Source organism: Aphelocoma coerulescens (genome assembly GCF_041296385.1).
Source record: "Aphelocoma coerulescens isolate FSJ_1873_10779 chromosome Z unlocalized genomic scaffold, UR_Acoe_1.0 ChrZ, whole genome shotgun sequence".
In the NCBI taxonomy this organism is placed as follows: domain Eukaryota; kingdom Metazoa; phylum Chordata; class Aves; order Passeriformes; family Corvidae; genus Aphelocoma; species Aphelocoma coerulescens.
Genome location: NW_027184085.1, coordinates 63430327 through 63450875, shown reverse-complemented (window position 1 = coordinate 63450875; position 20549 = coordinate 63430327). Strand labels below are relative to the sequence as shown.

The 20549-nt window shown below is 40.0% G+C and overlaps 1 protein-coding gene across 7 annotated transcripts in view; it reads right to left on the bottom strand.

Annotated features, from left to right (window-relative positions):
• Nucleotides 1-20549, bottom strand: part of KIAA0825 (KIAA0825 ortholog) — a 252870-nt gene that overhangs the window by 158432 nt on the left and 73889 nt on the right. For all 7 annotated transcript variants that reach the window (XR_011147825.1, XR_011147826.1, XR_011147827.1 and 4 more), the window contains exon 5: nucleotides 10621-10791. Coding sequence is in view for 4 of the 7 variants with exons in the window: in XM_069002262.1 (XP_068858363.1) it covers nucleotides 10621-10791 (171 nt within the window). In the remaining 3 variants the exon portion in view is untranslated. The remainder of the gene's footprint in view (nucleotides 1-10620; nucleotides 10792-20549) is intronic.

Here is a 20549-nt window from a genome sequence, read left to right as displayed (position 1 = left end):
AACCTGGGAGGGACACAGAAACAGCTTCTGAGCATGGGAAAACTTAAGGAAGCTAAAGCCCAAATGCAACTGATTTGGCCAGGGATGTCAAAGACAACAAGAAGGGCATCTCTAAGTACACAGGTGATAAGTGGAAGACTAAGGAAAACATGAGCCCATTGCCCAACAAGATGGGGGACCTGGTAACACAGATATGGAAAAGGCTGAGATACTGAATGTCTTCTTCAACTCAGTTATTTACTAGCAAGACCAGCCTTCAGGAATCCCAGGCCCCAGAGACCAGGAGGTAAGGCTGGAGCAAGGAAGATGTACTCTTGGTGGAAGAGGATCAGGTCTGAGAACAACTAAGCAAACTCAACATATGGAAATCCTTAGGCCCTTGCAGGTGGGATGCACCTGCAAGTGTGGAGGTGATGCCTTTTCCTGGTCTTGAAAAATCAAGAGTCAAACATGGTTAGAAGGGGAAAAGGGATTTTACCTTGGTATTTACTTTAAGGATCCTTAGGTGCACTAAGTCTAGGTCAAATGCACTGAAATGCACACCACAATGCACACTGCAATGCACACCCCCAAAAGATCTGGTATAACATTATATGTTTTACTACTTAGCATATCTATCAAAAATTCCCCAATGAGAGGCTTGAATGAGCCCCCCTCCCCAAGGAACCTTTCCCTACCTGGATCTATCTTAGTTTAGAGAATGTATTCTGGAGAGGACCTTGGGGTCTGGGGTACAATATCCTCTACCTACAAAGCTTCTAAAATGTTTAGTCTCTCAGCTTGACAAACAAGTCCAAGAATGCAGGCAAAAAGCACTAAGAATACAGAAGTTGTAACAAAGGTATAACAGGGGTATAAAAGAAAAGGCAAAAAATCTTCATGGCATCAGAGGGAGCTGGCAGATGTCGTTGCAAGGCCACTCTCAATAATCTTTAATCAATCATGGCAACAGGGAGAAGAGTCCAAAGGCTGGATGAAAGCAAATGTCACTCCTATTTTCAAAAAGGCCAAGGAGGAGGCCTCAGAGAAATCAGTCTTGTCAACCTCACTTCAACACCAGGGAAAATAACAGAGGCATTTCCAGGCACATTACTGACAAAGAATTCACCAGGAGTATTCAGCACGGCTTCAACAAGGGGAAGTCATGCTTGACCAACTTGATAAACTTCTCTGAAGAACTGATTGGGCTGGTAGATGACGGGACAGCAGTGGATACTGTCTGCATGGACTTCAATAACGCCCATGGCATTGTCTCCCATAAGTTCTCATTATAGGACAAGCTGTAGACAAGCTCTTTATGTGTGGACTGGATAAACAGTCGGTAAGGTGAGTTGAAAAGTGGCTGAACAGCCAAGCCCCAAATGCAGTGATCTGTGGCACAAAGTCTAATTTGAGGCCAGTAATTAGCAATCTATCTCAGGCTCAATACTAGGTCCAATTCTGTTTAACATCTTCATTAATGATCTGGATGATGGGGTAGAACGTACCCTCAGCAAGTTTGCACCTGACATCAAACTGGATGGCAGACGGTCATGGTGCCATCCCGAAGGGCCTCAAAAGGCTGGAGAAATGGACACACTAAAACCTCATAAAGTCCAAGAAGCAAAGTCATGCACCTGGGGAGGAACAAACCCAGGCATCCAATCCATGCCGGAGTTCTCCCAGCTGAAGAGAAGCTTTGCATAAAAGGACCTGGGGGTCCAGCAGTATTCAAAGTTGAACATAAGCCAGCAAAGAAGGCTGATGGTATCTGGTCTGCATCAGGCAAAGTATTGTCAAACAAAATGATTCTTCCTATCTGCTCAACAGTGGTGAGTACAGTTCTGGGTTATTCAGTACAAGACAGACATAAACATACTGGAGAGTGTCCAACAAAGGGCCATGGAAGATGATTAAAGGAATGGATCATCTCTTCCATGAGGACAGGCCTCAAGCACTGGGACTGTTAGCCACCAGAAGAGAAAGATAAGGGCAAGACATATCATTAATGTATATAAATAATTAATGTACATAAATAATCCTGAAAGGATTGTCCAAAGAGGCCAGAATCAGACTTGCCCAGTGACAGGGCCAGTGGTCACAGACACAGACAACCACAAAGACAGAAGACTTTCTCTGAACATGAGGAAATGCTTTTTTTACTGTGAGGATGACCAAGTACGTAATGTTGTCCAGAGAGGTTACGGAATTTCCATCCTTGGAGATACTCAAAAGCTATCTGGACATAATTGTGGACAATTGGCTCTAAAGGCCTTGCTTGAGCAGGGATTGTTGGACAAGATCAACTCCAAAGGTCCCTTCCAACCTCAACCATTTTGAGATTCTGTGAGTCACAAAAAATACAAGAATAACAGCAAACTATATGATATTTCAAAAATCTGTCTTGTAGCATAAAGCTGGTAAACAACCCTGGTGCAGATATTCCTAACGTAATGTACTTCATATGAAATTAAAAGAGGTTTTAAATCACCAGGTGCTGCCAAAGCATTGTTAAAGATTATCTTCTAGGCATAAACTTCGAGGTTTTCAGTGATCTGAAGCTACTAGTAGTGCCTGGCCAAGGTTTAAAGAGCTTTTCTCTATGAAAATTCCTGCATTTGAACATACATAGGATTTAATTTATCCAAAGTAGATTTTACCTCTTCTCTAATCAACTTGCATTCTTGAAACACACTGTTTTCCATATACCTATACAACACTGGAGAACTTTGAAGTTTTTGTGGGGTTTTTGTTTGGTTTTGGGGTTTTTTGTATGTTTGGGGTTTTTTCCTAAATACTGTTTTTATTTGCATTTTCAAAAGACATTGACAGATTTGAGCTGGGAAAAATGAAAGATAAAATGGTAGAACAAAAGATATTAACCAGGCCATCCAACTCCCTGCTCATTCAACATGTTACAGACAGTACCATAAACATACTATGTTTTTTTCAGTATGTTTTAATGTATTTTATGATGAAGTTTCTAATGGTTTTCTTTATAAATTCATCCAGAATTAAAAAAATCCAAACAACTCTAACTGACTGGATATTTTCCCTCTTTTCTATTCTGTGCTTTCTACCTTAGATTTACCTTTTTTTTTCCTTGCAATTCTCCTTTTTTACAGATATAACATCACATTCTAATTATAAGCACAAGTAAGTATCTATATATTCACATTTTCATAGTATTGTCACTACTTAGATCTGCTATTTGTAATTTTTATATTGAGACTTTAAAGGAAACCTTAAACATTTAACCTAAAATCCTTGTGTATTCACAGCACTGCTGCCTTACTTGTTAAGAACTCACAGCTGAGATGAATAGGTATCTAGCTGATGGTAGATTTGTGACTCCAGGATCACAGGCAAAGAGCCAAATGATGTTTGCACCTACATCAATCATTTTACAGGCTCCTTTATTATTACATTAACATGTTCTACTAGATTACTCCACCTCCTTTTCTAATTAACAGTCTGGACACTCCTGCTTTATATTTGTATGTATCTATCTACGTGCATGTAGGTTTACACACATTAAAAACTTCACTGGTCTTCCCAAAGAAGGCCCAAGTTCACATCTCCCTTTCACTGAGTTCCTTTGATATCTCAAATTTTTGCTTTCCCCAAATCTCATCTGGGTATGGTTGGCCTTAATCTTCTTCAATTTAACCTCCAGCTAGCAAGGGTTCCCTTCACACTTTGTTCTGAACACTTAGCTACAGCCCCCATAAAGCTTCTGCTCTTCAGATGCTACTACAACCTCCCTCTCAAACACTATTTCCACAGAGACAGATAAAAAATTATACCTTTCCTGTCCTGCGAATTCTTCACCTGTGTGAGAGACTGGAAGGATTGCTCGCTCAAAATGTTTCAGGCGTGTATGTCAAGGCAGGTCAGGCCTTGTTCTGGTGAGGCAGTGCATTGCTGCATACACTCCACCTGCTCCAGGCCTGTATCCCAGCCCCACAGTGGCCTCCAGTCCCTGGCACATCACAGGCAGTGCTCCATACCCTGCTGCTGGAGCCCCAGTAGTCCAGCCCCAGAGCAGCCAGATGACTGGAACGCCCACCTGGGGAAGGGCCCAAGAAAGCCAAAGGGTACTTAACCTGAGACACAGGGTGAACACGTCTTGACCCTACCTCCTCTCGGAATTTCTATCAGCTGTACACTGCTGGAACCAGGAGTGGTAGTTATGTTTGCTCTTTTCTATATCTTTTCTGTCTTTCTCTCTTTTTTTTCTTCTTCTAATTCCCTCTTCTTGGAATTTTTGAGTAACTTGAAATTGAATGGGCTTAGAGTTTGCTAAGTTGAATGGGCTAGGTTAATGCTTTGAGAAGTGATTTATGTTGACTGAATGCTGACCTAAAGCATTTGGCAAAGTTCTTGGATATTCTGAAGTTGCCAGTAGAGTTCTTCTTGTTGTTTTGACCTCTTGAGAATATCTTGTTGGTATTTCTTCTGTATGTTTAACTCAGAATAGATGAAAAACCGCAAGCCCTTTTAAGTGACTCATCAAGTGAGGGTTTTAGGGCCTTACAACTTGTATTCTGACTATCTTGCCCTAATCAACAAACTGCCATGGGAAACAGAAGTGCAGCTTTTTTTCAAGATACAGCTGCTACTCAGCCCAAATTAGTTTGCCACTGCAGATAGGAACGCAGCCAGTGGGTCAGAGGAAGCATACCTATCCAGACAGCCAGTTTTTTAGACAAATTCTCTGACTCCTCTCTTTAAATAGTACCTATCAAACTCCATTTGCACAGATAGAAAGAAATGTATGTGATCCTTTTCATACAGTTGTTTAGAGAAGACAATTTGCAGAAAGAGAGCAGAAAAAAGTGAATGTTGTAAAAGAAGATGGGGGCTGAAGGAAACATGTCATTTTCTCATATTTGCTCCCTTTCCAGAGCATATTCTACACTTTCACCATTCTTGATTATTAGGAAAGATTGGATTAACTACAAATCCTTGCTTTATCTTTCTCGAAACTGATGTTCTACAAACTTGATGGACTGCTCATGATTTGTGTACTTCCTGTAGTTTACCAGCCAGGCAGCGTTAATAATTTTGATTGTAAATAATCAGAACAAGATTATATCCAGTAAAATCAAAACTCTTTGGCCAGCTTTCCTTGTGTTTATTAGAATTTGTCTGGGGTTATTCTTCCCTTCAAAACAATTGTTTGCCTAGGTCCTCTTTGTCTACAATTTATTTAATTCCTTCTTCAATTCAGTATTTTTCCTTTTTTGTAATGATGATTACAAAAACTGAAGATAATTATTAATTAATTATAAATTATAGTTAATTAATAATTAACTATAATAATTATTATTAATTAGTTATATAATTCTTTTTATTTCTTATAAAAAGCTCTATTTTTTTTTCTATAGAATTCCACAGCTTTCTTATTTTTATAGCATTTAGGGCCATAAGAACAGTTATTATAACATCATCTCGCATGCAGCATAGAATAGTAAAGTATCAAGGAAAGCTTTTGTATGATTACTCAATATCTCTGTATAAGATAAGTATCAGTGCCATTGAAGTAGCTTACAAATTGTATTTAGCCAGCTCAGCCAGAACTTTTATTGAAACCATACTGGAAATTATACATCTTGCAGAAGTGGGAAGAACCATTCCTCCAGAAATATAAATAATAATAAAAAAACCCCTAACTAACTATGGGTCAAAAAAACCTTCTGCTTTCTATTTTCAGACCTTTTACTTGTACTATACTGAGCAAACTGTACTAACACAGATGCAGAAAATGTACATCTCAAATCATACTCCCCTCTAGAGTAAATTCATCTTCACTTTGGATTGATCCACTGAAGCTATGTACTTGTTGAAGAAGATCCTTGAACATCTTATGTTGAGATCAAAGCAAAAATCACAACTTTTTTAAATCTTCAATTGCAACTTTTGCACTATTGCAACTTTGCAATAAAAGTCTGTTAGGAGGATGCACCTCAAAAATTTCATTCTATACTCTTAAGACACTTTCCAGAAATGGATAGAAAGTTAAGGATTTCTCCTTAAGGTATGAAGGAAAGACCTTTGCAGATCTTCCCAGTCCCAGGAGACAGAGCTTGTAAACCAAACAACTTGACAACTTTGCCCACAGTGTTTTCAAGTGCTCCATTGGAAAAAGCCTTTCTTGGTATTCATTATCTGATCTGTCCAAAGTTCATCTTTCTCACTGAAATGGGGAAAAAAAGTGAGACAGATGAAAGCATATTAGATATTTTTGATTTTTTAAAAGTCTTAACATGAGGCTTCCGAAAACCCAAGAGGAAAGAGAAATCTAACTTAAAGATGGGAAGAGAATGCAATTTGGCAGATTTCTAAAGCCAAATCTCCTGCTTAACCCTTGATTGTAGATGAACATATTCCAAACTGCTTCAAAGAGAACAACTCCTGTGATGCTGCAAGTACTAGGTATGTCAGAACATCCCAGGAATTTCAACTGAATGTAAATAGAGAAGTAGACTATCTCATCACAGTAGGCATGACAAGATACCTGCAGATGAAAGGGTTAAATAGTCGAGAAAAAACGGGAGGTGGTTACTCCTCGAATCTTATGAAATCTAATGCCTGTAGTGGAATGAAGTGAGGTGATGTACCATTGTGAATAAATGTTCTGTAAATGATAGAAAAATATAGATACCTTTCCTCTGAAAGGCAGAGGAGCAGTCTTGTCCAGATACCACACTAATGTTCAGGGCTAGAACAAAACCACACCATCGCTTGTTTGTCCAAGAACTTTGCATGATTTTCTCCTTATATTTGATTTAAATGATAACTTGAAGAACACACTGGTAGTAGATAAAATGTCTCTTCATACCATCTTTTTAAAAACTGTGCTTACGTGACACAAATACAATTTTAAATCAAGCTCAAAACTTGGCATGTACATATTGCTCATTGAGGAACACTAAGTTACCGCTGATAAAGTCAAAAAGTAAAATCAGGAAGAATTGGATGGAGAATAGTGAAAAGAAGTTAGAGCTGAAAATGCAATTCAGAGAATTCTTTTTTCCAATCCATGCTAAGCAATTTGTGAAAATGAGGACTCAGAATATATTCCAGAAGATGCCAGATAAAGAACTCTCAAACAGAACTCAGAGACCTAGCCATATCACCTAAAAAATTCTCTACATCCATCTCCCTATAGAGTTCACTCCGGTTCACTGTTTCCTTTGGTGCTATTGTCTGCCATGGGGTTACCATCAGAGAACACTGGTAGGCAGTACTTCCCTCTAACATCTATTTTCAACGGCCTAAATTGGTCTTCATAGGATTCCATTGTGCACACTGCAAAGAAACTTGTCTTGTTGCCAGCTAGAACTCTGAACTACATGTCTTTCTTTTCTTCACTGTTCTTTTTTTGGTTCACAAGCAACCTCCTACCAAAAGCAGAATCTGCAGAAGAGACTACATCCAAGCAATAATGCAATGAAAAAGTATGAAGAGAAGCCCAGGTGGCCACCTTGCAAATTTCCAATGTGGAAGCCTTCGACCTCTCCGCCCAAGAAGCAGCTATAGTCCTAGTGTAATGAGCTTTACAAACCCTGGGAGCCTCTTTACCCTTAACTACATACGCCTCTCTAATACAATCCCTTAACCATCTAGCTAAGCAACTCTTAGAAGCCATTTGACCCCTCTTAAGACCCCCTAAGAGTACAAACAATCTGTCAGAAGATATGAAATCTTTGATTCTTCTGTGATAAACCCTAAGTGTTCTTCTTACATCCAATTTATGCAGCCATTGCTCTTTGTCATTGCTGGGTTTAGGGAAAAATGAGGGCCAAGAAACCGTCTGGTTTAGATAAAACTCAGATGCCATCTTTGGGACAAAAAAAAAAATTTAAAAAGAGGAACCATCCAAAGAACTACTTTGTTTCTGATGGAACTTTATACATGTTCTAAATATCAAAATTGCATTACTACGGGATATAAAACAAAAAATCGACATTGAAACAGCTATACACATAAACACACCACTTGACAAGCACATGAAAAAAACATTTTTGTTGCATCTCTGTGTGAGTTACATAGATTAAAAGTCTCCCACAAATACTAAAAGCAACCGAAAAATAATGGAAACAACTACACGGTTTCTGTCTATGTGATGCCTAGGGAAACTTTAGGTGACTTGGACATTCATCTACCTTTTATGAACTGGCCATCTTTCCCTAATTTGCCAGCAGTACTACTTGCAGAGCACTGACACTTCAGATATCCCTCACTGCAGAGCCTGAGGGGTAGGCTGGATATCCCCAACCTAGCTTTAACCCACAGAGAGTATGGGTAACTGTCTAGCACCATCAGCACACACCTCAGTCTGGGCTAATTTCCTCTGCTTCTTAGGCTGGTTCTGCAGCCTGTGCTGCACAATAAACCTGATCTTGGTACCCAAACGAATTTAAAGCTGCTTCAGACATATCTGCCCTCTTATTTCTGTCAAATTAAACAATATTTCTAGTAATAAGGCTTCTAAATATGTACAGAAGGTGGCCATTATATTGTCTAGTCACATATTATAATGTGTTCTGATGAAAATAAAACAAGGATTCTAATCAATCCTTCTTATCAAAAGCTCAGCCTTCATCAGTGACAAAAATAAGATTATCAACCCAATATAGGACATTAACAGAGAAAATCTTAAATCCCTTTTGGTGTTTAACACAACCCTAAACTACTGGGAACATAGCTTTCATTCTCCCACATCAAATCATCTTTCACTTCACTACAGCTGAGATTTCTGATAATATGAAATGAAAATAACACCAATAAACCTTTCTTCTAGTCAGACCTCTAGTTAAAAATTCCTCTGGACATGTCTTCACAAACTATCTGTAAATATATCACTGAGCAAAGTTTTGTGAATGGAACCACCTCATCAGAATAGCAACTCTAAAACCAAAAATATGTATTTACCTTCACTTGTTTTTCAGGGTAAAAGTAATTCTATGGGGTTTTTTTAAATGTACCTTCTACCCACAAGATCTAATAATATTTCCCATTCAGATTTGATTAAGTAGAGGTACCAATTAAGAACTGACTTGCTATAGACATGATTACTCTAAAAGAATATTTCTCAAAGAAGGTGGCTTAACACTCTTTAGAGAAGCAGCTCTGGATGTAATTAAGCTTGGAAAAATGCCTGCAAGGATGATTTTTACTTCCTGGAAAGTAAAATATTTCTTGCTAATGTTGAAATCTTTAAGTCCTCTGAATTACTGGAGACCACATGCCTTAGAATATAGTCACTTAAACATCAAATAATTTCCCATTCAAGAGTTTTTCTGGTTTATTTTACACTTTTCCACAGAATACAGTAATAAAAAGGACATTTACAGTTACCTTTACTGAATGTATACCCTGTCCAACACATGAGGAAAACTCCACAAATTTACTCTAAAACCTCTTTCTAGGATCAAGGCCATAAAACATAAATTGTAATGTATAATAGGTTAACATTTCTTGAGAATTAGTAAGACTGAGTGGCTAAAGGAGGCAGAAGTACATTGAAGTCAGTAGCAAAAAGGAATTAGAATGCAAATTTTTTTAGCGCTTTGATGTATATTCTAAAAATACAAAAAAATAACCTGTATTTCTTTATTTTGGAGTGTAAATATTAAGAGGTGAAGAATACATCAATAAAATGTGTGCCTTGAAACTCTTCTTATTTAATATTTTTATTTTCATCAGTTTAGTATTCTGAGACTACATTCCCAAAACACCTTTCTCCTCAGCGTGCAGCTTGACTATAGAGCTAGTGAATATTTGACTTCACCTATCCTCTCTCCCTGAGCAGCCTGGCCTCATTTCTAGTCTGATCTTTTCCTGCAATAGAATCAAAGCTCTTGAAACCACTTCTCTCTGGTGACTTGGAGTCTCTCTACTGGCAGAAGCAACAGAGTAGAAGAACATTTATGATTATACACTTGGAAGGTGCTATTTACCTGAATTTTCATGATACCAGGTTCTCCGGAATACAATTAGATGAAAAAAAGAGTGAGCTTGGAACCTATAGCAAATGCAAACCTGAGGCTTGATCATTTTACTGATGTAGAGCCTCGTTCTATAAAACATCCACTGAAGCCAGTGGGATAAGCATGCTAGTAAACATAGTACATATAAGTAAGTGTGAGAAATATAGGTTAAACAAGGACTATATCCTTAAGCAGTTAGTTTCATGTACAATAAGATCAACTAAACTGATATAAAGTCAGTGCTTTTCTCTCTTGAAAAAGGCAGCTTTCAAGGACAAGTTCAGAAAAAGTCAGTTTCAGAGAATTCAGACTCCATGTATTGTTGTGTCCTATGTGAGACACTGAGTTTTATAGATAAACCAGTAGGAGATAACTTGTTACAGTGTTTGATAGTTTTTCATCATGGGTCTCCATCAATATCTACAGTTAATATATCACATCTTCATACACAGCAATCAGTTCTTTTCTACAAGTCATTGTGCTCAAATGTAAATCTGCGTATTTCAAAAGCTTTTTCAGAGGATATGGTAACACATTTATTTGCAAAATATGATGACATAAATTAGGTAATTAATGTTGAAAATCATATAAAATTATCCTTTTGCACAAAGTAAACCCATAAATCAGGACAATCATTCATTACCTTGAACATTCTTATTCCTCTCCATAAATGAAGGCAGCAGCAGAATTTCTGTAGAGAGCTCTTCAATTTTTTCCTCCATTAATAAAAAGAGTTTGGTAAGTTGAGAAAGACATTTCAGTTGATACAAGGTTAAGCAGAAGTTCCGTCCTTTCCTGTGGTATTCCTGGGAAGCTATTCAAGTAAAATTATAAAATAGTTTTTATTATAGCTGAAAAAAACTATCCTGCAAAACTGATTATGTAACAGTATAACAAGTAATTTCATTTTTCTTGTAACATAATGTATCTCTTTCTCATTATAAAACACTGTTACATTACTTTTTCCTAAGTCTTCAGCATTTTTCAATTATCTGTGAAGTTCCAACTGAATTCCAGGTTTTGTTATTCATTAACTATGATTTTTTTTCCAAGCAATGTATCTACTCAGAAACATTCTCACCTGTGTTTTACAGAAAACCCACTGTGTTGCAAAAGCCGAAAGGAAAAAAACACATCATTACTGTATTTTAATGGTTTGGGACATCACATCACTTGTCACTCTGCAAGTCACCTTGTCTGTTTAACAATCTGCTAGCACAATACAGTTGATGAATATGACATTTGAGTGAAAGAAACATCAATCTAACACTCCACAACTTTAAATACGTGGGGTTTGAAAACAAGTGAGACTGTCAGTGAGCAAATATCAGCAAGTATTATAACTATAAGCATTTGGTATTTAAAAGAAGAAACTGAACCTTTTATTTTGAAAGGTTAACACATGCACTCATAACATATAATCATGTCACATCACCCAAGGAACTCTCATTTGAGCAAAGTCAGACTATAAACGATTATGAGACACTTCCAATTCAGTATAACCAAACCACATGGCTTTAAGTATTTTAATTTTATTATGTCTTTAAATGTAACAAATTCGCACTTCTATGCAAATTGTGGTGAGCTGATACCATGTTCCTATGCAGTTCTGTTGCAGATGTAACGTAAGCAGAACAGTTTATCTAGAAAGTGTCAGAGGGAGAGCCAGAGTAGTTAGAAAGGGAAGTTCTGCAAGACGAAAACAAAAAGAAATTGATTGAAATGTACTTTTATGCGTCAAATCTTTCTCACCTTTGCAAATTTTAAGTACTTTGTACCTTCCTTTTCCCTCAAAGTTCCTAAATATTTTTTAGGCATTTACAAATCACTTTTAAATAGACATAGATCTAAGCAGCAGAGCTGAGCCCTGAATACAAATTCCCTAATTTGCTATTCCAGTTTTGCAGCCTTAGAGATTGGACTGCAGGTTTTGCATCCACATCTGAATTTCCTCAAAGTTCCAAACAGATGTATTCATGTTAGTCTCTTGCATTTCTAAGAATGTAAAAAGAGTTATGCATAATTGCCTCTGTTAGTGTCTTTCCTCTCTGAATAATGAGTAAGTAACAAATCTATCACTGGATTTCTAATTTTAAGTCTTAAACCTACAAAAAATCATATTCTGCTATTCAGAGGATTTTACTCCTTACCTGAAAACTAGAGAATATAATCTGAGTTTAACTGACATGAAATGACTGAGTCTGCAGTGTAAGAACCACAAAACACACCATAAAAATGAACAGTTCTATCTCCTATAACTTGAAATCCACATGATGCTTCTGCCCCATCTATTGAGGAACAAGGAAACCTTCCACTTATTTTATTACCTTAAATGATATTGTTCTTATTAGACTGGAAGAAAGTGGACCTCGAAGACAAAGGTATACCACAGTAATGCTATTTTTAAAATACATTACCAAACTCAGCAAAAGTAAAAACTTTTACTTTCAACGACCATTCAGAATGTGTTTCAGTTTTATTGTTTCGCAGAAATGATAACCCATTTATTTAGTGCTTGATGTTCAGGTAGTGTGCACACATGTGAGTACCCAAAGCTTGACTTAAAGGCCTTATATACATCCAGACTATTACGTTTAAAATATTGATGGCAGCATTTAATTTTGAAGACCACTGACCAGGCTGCTTGAACAAGCACATCACAGTCCATTTTTTAGTAGAAAAGAATGAAAAGGCCCTTCTTTTCTGATGTCATTCTGATTGGACAACCACAGGACAGAAACCTTTAAGAACTGTGTAACAGCCAAGACCTAAGCAGCCAATGTGATGACATAGAGAAAATCTCAAAACAGGTTTATAAATCTCAAAGAAGATTGCCATGAAGAGAATGTCTCCATGTGGACAGACGTGAAATAGACATGAGGACTGACTGTAATATATGTTCAACCAAACCTTAGTGACTTCAAGCTGTTTGGAGGAAAATTGGCCACATTCACAGAGTGGAGTATGGTTACTCTGAAAAAGTTACTGAATGGATTATGACTTACAGTGTTAGGTCAGAAAACTAACATAACTCATTTACCCAGGTGACACTGTACAGCAAGAGAAGCACCCCTCTGTGATAAAAATGGTCTGAAATTGTTGTTAGCATCCCATCCAATCCCCCAGAGGACCATACAGAGGGTGGCTCTATGGTCCTCTGTGGACCATACAGCACATGAAGCTGATCTCAGCCAGCCACGAATCAGTTAAGCAGTGGCATTCCACTCTAACTGCAGGATAGAAAGGAACATGAAGGAAGTTACATGATACAAACCAACTTCCTTTCTGAGCCACCTGCAATGTGCTACCATTGTTCTGCTAAATTTGTTTTTTTCCACATGTCTGACTTCAATTCCTGTAGTCCTTATACAAGGAAATACCTGCAGCAGGATCTTTGGATACAGACAAACATTAATGGGACCTCTGTAACATTTCCTAGCAACATGTTGGCTTCCTGCTAAAGCAGTACCTAGAGAGAATAATTTCTGAAAAGGGAAAAAGGGGCTGGTACGGAAGCTATAGAGAGGTACAGCCTTTGTCAATATGCCAATGAGCTGATTTTGCAAATATTGCTCTAAAAAGAGTTGGGATCAGGACCTAAACGAACACAGAGAAGTAAGAAAAGGTTCCGAGCTCCTGAATACAGCTTTAGGCTTCTATCTCTGCAGAATAAGAAACACACCAATACTGCTGTAGAAAACCAGTGCCTATACTGATGATTTCTAAACTGCTCTGGGGGCTGAATCTACCAGCAGAAACATCCTAAGCCAGGAAAATGAGTTACCTTTAGCTCCAACAAAAAAGATTCAAACCAAGCACAGTGTCAGGGACCACTGAAGTCTGACTGCTACTTGAGGAACAGGGAATAAAGCATGATAACACAGCCACCTGGACAGACTCCTTGCCAGCCAGGGCCTCATCCTGCAGATCCTAAGCAAGGCAGACCCTGAGATGATAGGCTTCAACCAAGAGTCAAGATCATCAGCCGAGTTCATGGTGATGACACAAACGTGAGGTTGAGTCAGGAAGCTTATTCACCATTTTGAGTTTGGATCTGGTCTGGTGAAGGAAACCACAAGTCAGGCAAAGTTCAGTGACCATTCAGTGCCCATTCAGAGGAATCATGGTGATAAGGCAGGTTCAAGCTCAAGGCAGGAAAATTGAATCAATGGGGTCCACAGCTCTGGGGGAGATCAGGACACCTGTGAGGTAGGTCAGGCAGGGACTGAGGAACCCGGTGCAGCTGAAATAGATCTCTGCAGAAGGCTGCGGTGTAGGTCCCTGAAAAGGCTGGTCAGGGCCTTAAGGCTCACTAGTGGCTTTGTTGCATAGCTCTCAAGGAAATTGAGTTTTCAGATAAAAACCTCTGAAAAACTGGGAAATTGTCTTTCTGCTTCATGGAGGACAGCACAACTATTTTGCTAAGAGGAAAGAAGAGAGTGTACTTGAGGCTTTTGCTATCTAGATTGCAGTTCTCTATCTGGGGGACAGGAGGGAGAACAAAAAAATTACTTTAATTAACTTGAACCTGCACTGCATTTATTTGTAGCGAGTAAATAAATCTTGATGGTTCATTGCACAAAACTGGAATGAAGCAAAGGAATGAGCTCAAAACTTTAATGCAATAAACATCTCTACATTAGATAATTTGTACTCTTGAGTTCTTACCACATAGAGGCAGAGGTGACCTAAAGGATATTTAATTTCTTCAGGCATGCTGATTTACCATCCCAGCTATCAAAAAACAGGCAGCAGAAGTGTGTCAACCCAAACAAGGTTACTCTTAGAGAGCTTTTCTTACAGAAGAAGAAGGCCCAAGTAAAACTAACACTCAATGTCTATCAATTTGTGCAAGGTCTGTGTGCTGGTGCCAAGGCAGCTGATGCAGTTATACAATACTGGAGAAACTAGGAGTACTGTTTTCAAGTTTGGCCTTTCATTTTAGCAGAGTGTATTGAAGCTGAAGAAACCTTCCTAAGATCTGAAGGACATGCTACCCTTGTAGAAGGATAAAGCTGTCCATTTTACCAGAGACCAGTTGGCTGGATGTAGCTGGACAGATGGTATCATAGAATTTCACTTCACCAGTGATGGAAGTTGAGAGGTGCCCACATGAATTCTAAGACAGCTAATAAGTTAATTAAAACATTTTTCAAGCAACATAGAGTGAAAGACATTCTATAAAGCACTTGATTATTGTATCTGACCTTCTCCTACGCACTTAAATTCAGTAGCAAGGCATCTGCCTTTATCTTAGCACTTTTAAAGATTTTCCCTCATCTCTGAAAAGGAGGAAGCATGAAAAATAAGGCTGAGTTAGATCTAGATGACCTGTGTATATCTACTAACTTATGATCTTATAGCAAGTTTCGAAAGTGATATTTTCCTCAAAGCTGTAGCTCTTGAAATCATTTTAAAAAGTGTTCCAACTTCCCTGGTTATAACCTGGAGGCATTTAAAATCTCAAAGTACATAAGAAAACATGTATGAATGAGATATTAGCTCCATAAGCTAAATGTAACTTTTGTTATTATTTTTTCTTTTTTTTTTTTTTTTTTTTATGAGCATGACACCTCAAATGTTTTAAAGAATTTCAAATTCACAACATCTCAAAAACTAAGTGGCTAATTCTGTTAATTTCAACTCATCCAGGCATGTGACACAGTAAAGTGTGGTGCGGAAATATCTGCATCAGAGGTGATATGGCTCTAAGTGCTCAAGAATAACTACATTATGATGGTGTTGCTCTCAGATTAATTAGCCTTTACTACTCACCCTACAGTGTTGCTGCCTGTTCTGAACTTCCCCTCCCCCTCCCAAAGACACGTGCTCCGGCCACGTGCTCCGAGCTCCTTTGTTCGAAGCGCGGGCAAAACCAAATGTAACTCAAACTCTTCAGCAGTGTCTGATTGGCCACTCACCCCAGGTCCTCCCCTTCCCTCTTCTCCGAATAAAGGATAGTCGAGGGGAGGCTCCGCCCTCTCTCAGCTCAGCTATCTTCCTGTGAACATCTGTGGTTGTCTCTCTCTTTCTTAAGGCTTCTAACTGCAGGAAATTGAGCGGGCAGGGAGCTATATTTCTCCCTCTTTGCTTCTGCTGATGGTATTTGCTCTGCAGCTGATACAGGTACCGATTTTAGAGCTATTAAGGTGCTAGATCGCCTGTGCTGCCTCTCTGGGCTGCTCGAGGCTTTCTAAGGCATTGAAATACAAGCGCTAGCCGGTATAAAGCTGAAAAGATACCATCCACATTTGGCGCCCAACGTGCTATCTCTGAACTCCGGTTCTGAGAGACTTTTAGGGTGTCCCGGCAGCTGTGTGTCTGCTGGAGTTAGCTCTGCACGTCGTGCTGTGCCAGCTCTGTGTAGCGAGCTGTTACTTTTTGCGTAACAGTGAGCCCAGAGGCTCAGCCTGTACCTCCCCCACACCACGTGGCGAGGGAACGGCTTGAAAGCAGAAGACCCTTCTCGCATGTTTTTTTTCTCCGGACCTGCTTTCCTGTGGTAAAATCCAGATTTCTGGTGAGTATTTCCCTGCTGGTTTAGGGGCTCCTGTCTTAAGCTGGTGCCGGTTCAAACTTTCTCTTTTTTCCCTCCTTTTGGGCGAGTTGGGTTGAGGTTTGTGGTGTTGCTTTCATAATGGGATCTGAAGTTTCTGCACACCATAGAGAAATATACCACCAAGTTCAAAGCTACCTTTCCTTAACTGGGCATAAATACCCTAAAAATCTAGTTCAATCTTTTGTAGGATGGCTTTTTCAGTACTTTCCTAATCTTACCTCCGAAGACATAAGGTCTCCTGAATTTTGGGATAAGGTGGGCAGAAAACTTTCCTCTCTTAGGCGTGCAGGAGATGAAACAGTTTCAAAATTCTTTCCTCTCCTGTTACTAAGTTATACTTTGCCTGAGAAAAAGGCAGTACATGAAAAGCCTCTGCAAAATACCCCTGTTAATTCCCTTATACCCTCTTCCAACCCCTTTGTCCCGGACCCCTCTTCCCCTACGCTGGTAAACACAGCTCGAGCAGACTGCTTTTTAGCACAGGAGAGCTATCGTCCTCCTGGCTCACCCGTGTTTCCTCAGCACCCTGCCTCGGACGGGAATCCGGAGCCCGTCCCAGGACCTTCCCAACCCCTTTTCTCCACTCCCTTGTCCCCAGTTTCTAGCCCTCATGTTTCAAGCGCGCGAAAAAACCCCTTCTCCCCTGATCTCTTTGTTCCCAGGGAGAGCCATTGCCATGTGCTCGCAGCCCGGGGAAAAACCCCTCCCCCCAACCCCTTTTCTTCGAGTTTGTTCGTCTCCAATAATGGCGGCCGCGATGTTCCTTCCTCTCCAAACTACACCTCCCACAATCCCTTTCTCCCCCACCCCACAAACCCCTTCTTGTCCCCATCCCCTCCCACTCTCGCGTCACAATCTAACCCCGCCCCTAACCCCGCCCCCACAGCGTCGCGTTTCACCCCTCCCTCTGTGCCCGCCCATGGCTCAAGTACCGCCCCTGCCTCCCACAACCCCGCCCCCAACCCCTCCCCTCCTCCGGCCGTGTCCGCGCCTCCACTCCCCGCCCCTGCTTCCTCTTGTCCCGTCCCTGGTTCCCACAATCCTGTAAATACCTCTTTAAATCCGGGAACCCATGGCTACCAGGAAGTAACTCCAACTGCTTCTACTACACTCTCTCCTACTAGCAATGTAGCAAACCCTGACTGGAAACCCTTACCTTGTTCTAATATTAAGGATTTGTGCAAGGCCATTAAGGAGTTTGGAATGCATAGTAATTATTTTAAGAGCCTTTTAAGTGCTACTTTTGCAACTCACTTACTAGTACCTCATGATTTACTAACATTGATGCAAACTCTTCTAACAGCTGGTGATTTTATGATGTGGAAAAAGCAATGGAAAATAATTTTATCTGATTTACTAAAAATTTTGTGGCAAACTCCAGATAATTACCTGGACCTTGAGAATAATTATATCACATTAGACCTTTTATCTGGTGACAATAATATGGCAAATCCTCAAAAACAAGCAATGCTTATCCCTCGTCCAGTTCTTACTGAAATCACACGTGCTGCTGAAAAGGCCTTAACATTATTACCATCTCAAACTCCTAACTCTCATTATACCACCATCAAGCAATTGCCACATGAAAATATTATTCACTTTTATAACCGTTTGTGCGAAGCTGTCTCTTCTCAGGTCCCTAATCCTGACCTCCGACAAGCGCTCCTACTCGAACTTCTCCAAGTAAATACCAACGATGCTTGCAAACAAGTCATCCTCACTCTCCCCCTTCATCCTCCTCCTACTGTTGAATCCATCCTCGAAGTCTGTACAAAGAAGGTGCAGCCGAACACAGCTGCTCCCTTTTTGGAAAAAGTGGGGATGGTTGGGGAAGTTGTGGAGAATGCTATGGGTACAGGAGAAACTCAATCGCGTGGTAACCTTATATGCTATCGTTGTCAGAAAAAGGGACATGTAGCTCGCAATTGCAGAGCAATTATAACTGCTGATAAAAACTCTCCAAAGACTGTTTCCCCAGGTCAACAGCAGGGAAACCAGCAACTCAACGCGTCCTAACAGCTCCGCGTTCAGACAAAAATAGAGCTGCAGACAAAGCAACTTGGACTTCTGGACTAAGGTTTAAGGTAACCTGTGCCGAAACACACCATTTCAACAACAACAAACAGACTGCAATACCTATCTCATTCCAGAATGTGGACCACATGCAAGACTTTACATACCTTTTTGTTATTGGGGACACTCGGGTAACACCTGCTGGGATAGAGGTTACACCCACACTCATGAAAGTGGATCAGAATGGGTGTTCTAACGTAATGGTACAATGTATATATCCGCCGTACTTTATGCAAAAGGGTCAAGTCATTGCACAGGCCATTCCACTGCCCAAATACCTGCCCACAGATGGTCATATCCCAGCCATCTGTTGGACTGAGGTTTTGGGAAATGACAAACCTATAATAGAATGTAAGCTCCGTCACAAATCACAAAAAATCAGTATAATGGGAATGATAGACACAGGTGCTGATGTGACTGTCATTCCATTTGATAAGTGGCCTGAGCAATGGGAATTGCAGTCTCAGGGCATCATACATGGGATTGGAGGTACCCAAATTGCAAAGCAATCCAAATACACCATCCAAATTGAAGGTCCTGAAGGACAAATAGCAACTCTTCGTCCGTATGTCCTGGACACCAAATTCACCCTGTGGGGAAGGGATGCCATGTCTCAGTGGGGAACAAAAATTGATATCAGCCCTAGATATCAAAATTTTCTCTTGCAGGCCACTGAAGCAGAGTGCCATCCACAAAAATTAACTTGGAAAACAGATGAACCCGTGCAAGTTAAACAGTGGTCTTTAAAAAAAGAAAACTTAGAGGCACTCAAAACATTAGTAGCTGAACAATTGGCTAAAGGAAATATAGTTCCAACTAACAGCCCATGGAACACACCCGTGTTTGTAATAAAAAAACCGGGAAAGAACAAATATAGGCTACTCCAAGATCTTAGAGAAGTTAATAAAGTTATTGAAGACATGGGACCCCTTCAACCAGGTATGCCATCACCTTCAATGCTCCCACAACATTGGCATTTAGCTGTTCTTGACATTAAAGATTGCTTTTTTCATATTCCACTCCATCCTGCAGATGCCCCTCGATTTGCATTTTCTGTACCCTCTCTTAATCATGAAACCCCCATGGAACGTTACCATTGGCTTGTGCTTCCCCAAGGTATGAAAAATTCCCCAACTCTCTGCCAAGAGTACATTGCTAAAATTCTATCTCCCATCCGCGCCAAAGCAGAGAAAGCCATCATCCTACATTACATGGATGATGTGCTGGTGTGTGCTCCCAATAATCAGTATCTTGAGCAGACACTTAACATGGTGATTGAGGCCCTAGAGGCCAAGGGCTTTGAATTACAACCTGAAAAAATGCAGAGAACAAGCCCTTGGAAATACCTCGGACTCAAAATCACAGAAACCTCTATCACCCCAACACCCGTCACCATTAATAATAACCCAAAAACATTAGAGGAAGTGCAACAGATCTGTGGGACACTGAAGTATTTAAGGCGCTGGTTAGGACTCACCACAGAGGATGTAGCTCCTATTGCAAACCTAGTAAAAGGGGAAGGCGGTCCAGCATCCCCCAGATCCCTGACAGAAGAGGCAAGGCAGTCTCTCAGAAAGATACAAGAGCTCATTTCCACCAGGCAAGCACACAGGTATCAGCCCTCCCTACCCTTTAAGCTTGTCATTCTAGGGAAGGCACCACGCTTTCACGGCCTCATATTTCAGTGGGACAAAGAGCAGAAGGACCACCTCATCATAATTGAATGGGTTTTCCTTCCACTCCAGCCTCCTAAAACCATCACACAGCCACAAGAATTAATAGCAAAAATTATCATGAAGGGTAGAGCAAGGCTCCGCACCCTGGCAGGATGTGACTTTGCATGCATCTACTTACCAGTAACAACAGACACATTAGATCACCTACTCCAAAATAATATAAATTTACAATTTGCATTAGATAGTTACTCAGGCCAAATCTCA